This window comes from Sitophilus oryzae, unplaced genomic scaffold, assembly GCF_002938485.1.
Source record: "Sitophilus oryzae breed Bouriz unplaced genomic scaffold, Soryzae_2.0 scaffold_1081_pilon_pilon, whole genome shotgun sequence".
Classification (NCBI taxonomy): domain Eukaryota; kingdom Metazoa; phylum Arthropoda; class Insecta; order Coleoptera; family Curculionidae; genus Sitophilus; species Sitophilus oryzae.
Window position 1 is genome coordinate 2,079,668 of NW_022145706.1, and position 6,000 is coordinate 2,085,667.

A 6,000-nucleotide genomic window follows, 5' to 3' on the forward strand; every position below is an offset into this window, starting at 1 on the left:
ATTTATATAATTGTAGTTAATTTGTATATTGCTTTTTAGATATTAGGCCTTAAACATATACTTTTGTTTAAATATGTTTGATTTAATATACGAGTAGAAGAAATATACGATTAGGGACTATGTATCAAGGTAAAATCTAAACTAAATAATCCCAATAATTTTGTCATTTTGAAAATTAATAAATTTCTAAGGGAAAGAAAGTTTATTTTTTATTAATTAGTTTTAACTATAAAATTTTTTAAAATACAACTTTAGGAAGTATTCAATTTAAACCAAAAAATTGACATCATTTATTTATAGAGCTATCGTGGGCTCTACCTGCGTAAAGAATAGAGTTTCTGAAAAATGACAGTTAGGCCTTCTGTAACTCTGAGGTAACTCTGAGGACAAGGATCTAAAATAACCCGAGGTTAGCTGTCAATGTCAATGTCATGAGTAAGCTTCAGCGATATTCTGTAATACTGTCATTTTTTTCACACATCATATTAACTGGTAAGTTTTTATATAAATGTATACCAGTATACCCCATGATACAAAGAATACAAGGTATGATATTGCGCAGGTTGGTCACTACGTCACAGGTGATAAACAGCACCATTGGTCGGCAAGTTCCGCGCGCCAATTTCAAATTGTCAAACAGATGACACAATAAATGTCAAAACAATTTTTCAAATGTCAAGCACGATGATTTGACATAACTTTTAGGGTTATGTCCTAATTCTTCTCTATTTTAGGTCTTTTTTTATTAGTGGCAATTGCACAATATGGATATTTTTTTGTATGGCGTATGACGTCACAGGTGGTATGCGCAAACTTAACGAAATTGGGGCCGCTATCGATCATACCTTGTTTTCTTTGTACCATGGGTATACCCTCCAGAGTTTTTTAATAATAATTGAAATAATCTATATTAAAACATGTTACATATTCACAAGAGTTAGATTTTTCATGCGTAGTAATAGTTATTAAGAAATATTTGTCTGTAAAAGAATAAAAATTAATTTTAGATTACTAAATAAGTATGTGCGTGCATAAAACCATAACGTTAGCTTGATGTAATAATAAAAACGACTTTTTTTGCTTAGTTTAATATTTAGGATAATTTGTTGCAACAATAATATTAAATATTCTGAGATTTTTTATTATCTGAATAGAATGGCATATCATATGTCAACTTTTGAAATTTTCGCATATGGTTTATTTGAAATTGTAACATGTAGTTCATAACGACAATTTGACATCCAAAATACCAAGTGTGTGGTACCAAATTATTAGTAAAAAATGCCTTTTCCAAATATACTAATGAGCCACCCTTGTTCCATTTGAAAAAATTAAGATATGATTAAAAATACGATTGGGGCATCTTTTAACCGGCCAGGACAAGACACGAAAACATTAGACAATCAAATCTATTTTCCAATGCTCCTTGATTAAAAATTAGTATTTTTAATACAGCACTCTAGATTGAAATTTAAAATACGATTTTTTAAGCAAAAATGTCACAAGTGGACATGTGATGTATCATTCTATTCAGAGTGTCATTTTCTATCGAATAAAACAAATAATACCGAGGGTGCCATTTAAAAATCAAAAGTTGTAGTCATTCCCGGTGAAACAGGATGTGACCGAAAACAATTATACGTCAATCAACCCTAATTTATGTCATACACTAATATAGGAAATACATTTTTTAACTGAAAAAATAAAAAAGTTAATGGGGGGAGCCACTTTTGAGAAACACCCGGTATATGCAAAAAAGTTTTTTTTTATTTTTCAATGTTAAATAAAGCGGATATTTTGGACTTATTTGAAAATTGGCAAAGAAGAAATGAAGAAATATGTTTCTTTTATCAAGGTCTTACCAGCCCTGTAAATATTGGCATTAATTCAAGACATCCTCTAGAATAACTAAGAGGAATAAGAAACTAAAACGCGACGTTATTTTTAAATAACAATAGCATGATGTTAATGAATCACTGTTTACTTGCAACAATTAAAACCTATTTTAGAACAGTCATAAAACATACATAAATATAAATAAATACTGATAATAGGAATGTGTTTATTCATATAAACCTACATGCAAAGAGGAACAAGATAATCTTACCATGTTTAAAATAATTTTTGCAGATACGAAAAATATCCAACTGTTACAAATCACATTATCGCACTGTACAGATGTAAATAAATAATTTCATTCTCTTTTAATATGATTTCTTTTTTATTTATACACTCACATTTTTTTTAATTCTTATTAGGCGATTATTCGCTTGTATATTATTTATTTTGATTGATGCGTTTTGCTAACACGAATATTAACGTTTCGTTGAAACACTGCCCGAGTGTACGTGGTTATACTCCGATGTACGCAATCGAACACAGATATTTTTTAATTCCATTTTAAACGGTTTATGTGTAGGTGCACGGTTCTTACCACCGAGTGCCGTTCCGGTTCAAGACATTTCCGCCAGTTTTGGGCGATTCGAAACAAGGGAAAAGCGACAGGCAGTGTTCCGCAACGTTGCCAAACGTGTACAGCTAACTGCAGAATATAATACAGCAGGAAAATGCAGCAGTAAAGTATTTTTATGGTAGAAATTGAAACTTTAAACTTACAAACTAGCTTTATTAATTAAAAACTTTAGGAGATTTAGAGATGTAGATTATGAGGGCGACCTTATATTCTATTGTGTCTAACTCTCTCCCGTCTACGCTTGTTTTGAAGTCTTCATTATTGATAACGTCCAGATTCGTCAAGTGGGCAACTACTATCAACAACGAGGGTTTGGGCAAAGAAAAAATACAAACCCGAATTTAGAAGAGCAAACAAATGTCTTAGTAGCCTCTGGTGGGACGGAAACTTGTCTGCAACAACTAAAAAAAACTAAAAAGAGAATTCTTTGCTATGGTTCAGAGCTATGGACTCTGGGTGCAGACGCGAAGCGCGAAATCCAAGTTGTTGAAATGGACTACCTTAGAAGAAGCGCAGGTATATCTAGGATGAAAAAAAAACAAACATCGAGGTCAGGCGTATCATGAATGCATCGGAGGAAACAGTACTAGATCGAATCGAACAATCCATCTTAAAGTGGTTGGGACATGTTCTGCGTATGCCGCAGAACAGGTGGCCAAAAAAAAGATTTTCAATGGGCTCCCCAGGGCAGAAAGAAGAGAGGTAGACCTAGAAAATCCTGGAACGGAACGATTAAGGAAGCATATGGAAGCTCGTAACCTAGAAGCTGATGACGTTCTAAATCTAGATATGTGGCGTAGGGTAACGGGAACGCAGCAATAGGCTGTAGTTGGAATTGAGTATTAAATACTTAAACCAAATCCCGTTTATATACAGGGTGTTTCAAAACAAATGCGAAAAACTTCAGGGGTGATTCCTTGTTGAAAATAAAGGGTAGTTTGCTTCATAAACGTTGAGTGAAAAGTCAACCGTTAGGGAGATATCGCGGTACAAAGATGGCTGAAAAATAATGTTTTTATTTTTTATCTTGAAAACGAAAAGCGATAGACTAATGAAATTTTATGGAAGCACTACTATTATGAAAACACACTTTTTGGTAATTTTTTCACTTTTTTAAAATAAGTGGAAGGGGTTGAAATAAACTACCCCTATCATTCTTGTTAGCGAAATTTAAAGAAAAATCTTATCAAACACATGCAAAAAATTAATTTGAATAGTTTCGTTTGTTTAGAAACTTTTTTATCTCTTGTGTTTTTTTGATAAAACTTACCGATTTGAAATTAAAAAATAAAATGTAAAGCATTACATGTCAGGACAAAAAACATTTTTAGATAAAGAATCTAGTGGGCTGCTGTCAAACAGTTTTATTTCGTTTCAGTTACATTTTCTTCTGAACGATAACCTCTTCAAATTGTTTACCAAGACAATTTTTAATTCTGTATTTTAATTCATGAAAGTACAAAATAATATCGTTAAAAAAATAATGTTTAAACATTGCAACTCAAATAAAAACACAACGTCTTTTGCAGGAGCCATTAAATGTTTTTCAACAGGTGTTGAAAATGTCCACCTTGTGATGTAATACATGCATTTATCCTACGCAACATTGAGCCCCTAATACGCTGAAATATACCAGGATTATTTCTTATTATATCACATGATGCAATTATGCGATTTCGTAGGTCTTCGATATCCTGTACTGGTGTAGCATAAACTAATTCTTTTAAATATCCCCAAATACAAAAATCCAAAGGATTCAAATCTGGGGATCGAGGCGGCCAGAAATGAGGCCCACCTCTTCCTATCCAGCGGTTTTCATAATTAAGATTTAAATACCTTCGTACATCTATGCTGAAATGTCCTGGAGCACCATCATGCATGTAATACATCTCTCGTCTAATCTGCAGGGGTAAATGTTCTAGTAAAGGAGGCAATTCTTCTTGTAGGAAATAAAAATACGACTCACCAGTTAATCTTAAAGGTAGAAAATGGGGCCCAATTAAATGTTCATCGACAATTCCTATCCAAACGTTAACGGAAAACTGATATTGATGTCTAGATTCTATAACTGAATGAGGATTTTCTTCAGCCCATATATGCCTATTATGGAAGTTTTGAATTGCATCTCTTGAGAAACTAGCTTCGTCGGAAAAAAGAATTTTTGAACAAAAAAAAGGGTTTTCCATATTCATTTGATGAAACCATTGGGAAAATGTCATTCTCGGCTCGAAATCACTTGGTAAAAGAGCTTGAACTCTCTGTATATGGTAAGGATATAACTGCTGTTCTTTTAATATCCTCCATACAGTTGATGTACAAGTATTTAAGTCCGCTGCAATTTTCCTGGTACTTGTCTCAGGTTGCGCTTCAATAATATTTAAGACAGCAACTTCTAATTCGGGTGTTCGAATTTGGCGGTGTCGGCCGGTATCCAAACTTCTTTTTTCGAAAGTGCCAGATTCATGCAGCCTTTGATGAAGTCTAGTGAACGTGCTGAGGTGGGGAGGTCTACGATTCGGATACATTTCTGTATAAAGACGACAAGCTTCCAAGGCATTTCCATTTGCACGCCCATACATAAAATGCATATCTGCCATTTCAGCATTAGTGAAATTAACCATTATTGTTTTACTGATTATGTAATACGTAATTAAAACTCCTTTTTTACGCAATTAAATAGATCATAAAAAGGCTTCGGAATAATTAACTGATCGTAAGATAATAACGTATTGCTGTAGAGTAATGTCAAATAAAATAATATTAGAAACCTCCTAAAAAGTGACAGCGGCCGACTAGATTTTTTCCTAAAAAAATTGCAGCAGCCCCCTAGGTTCTTCATCTAAAAATGTAAAGCATTACATGTCAGGAAAAAAATCCTGACATGTAATGCTTTACATTTTATTTTTAATTGCAAATCGGCGAGTTTTATCAAAAAAATACAAGAGATACAAAAGTTTCTAAAAAAACTAAGCTATCCAAATTAATTTTTTTGCATGTGTTTTATGAGATTTTTCTTTAAATTTCGTTAACAAGAATGATAGGGGTAGTTTATTGCAACCCCTTCCACTCATTTTAAAAAAGTGAAAAAATTACCAAAAAGTGTGTTTTCATAATAGTAATGCTTCCATAGAATTTCATTAGTCTATCGCTTTTCGTTTTCAAGATAAAAAATAAAAACATTATGATTCCGCCATCTTGGTACCGCGATATCTCCCTAATGGTTAACCTTTGACCCAACGTTTATTAAGCAAACTACCCTTTATTTTGAATAAGGAATCACCCCCTAAAGTTTTTCGCATTTGTTTTGAAACACCCTGCATATGTGTCTTACTCTTGTGTTATAACTCATCATACAGTCCCACGGCTTTGACTAAAACCACTATCTAAAACGGATTTACAGATATTAGTTCTTCATCTCCAATATCAGTCGTACCAAAGTGTATGGTATGAATGGTTATCGTCTCAGCACACTCAGTGATGAGGTGTTTTGGTGTTTCCCCATTTTACCCACAGAATCTGCATTAGTC

General features: G+C 33.0%; 2 protein-coding genes across 2 annotated transcripts in view; both read right to left on the bottom strand.

Annotated features, from left to right (window-relative positions):
• The window catches only part of LOC115880575 (formin-2), a 55,673-nt gene extending 53,221 nt beyond the window's left edge, over nucleotides 1-2,452 (bottom strand). Inside the window, exon 1 of the mRNA XM_030897835.1 lies at nucleotides 2,108-2,452. The gene's annotated coding sequence lies outside the window, so the exon portion shown is untranslated. The remainder of the gene's footprint in view (nucleotides 1-2,107) is intronic.
• Nucleotides 2,453-4,008: 1,556 nt separating this feature from the next.
• On the bottom strand, nucleotides 4,009-4,998 carry LOC115880335. The gene has a single exon (XM_030897542.1). The coding sequence runs from the start codon at nucleotides 4,996-4,998 to the stop codon at nucleotides 4,009-4,011; it is 990 nt and encodes a 329-aa protein (XP_030753402.1).
• Between the last annotated feature and the right edge of the window lie 1,002 nt (nucleotides 4,999-6,000).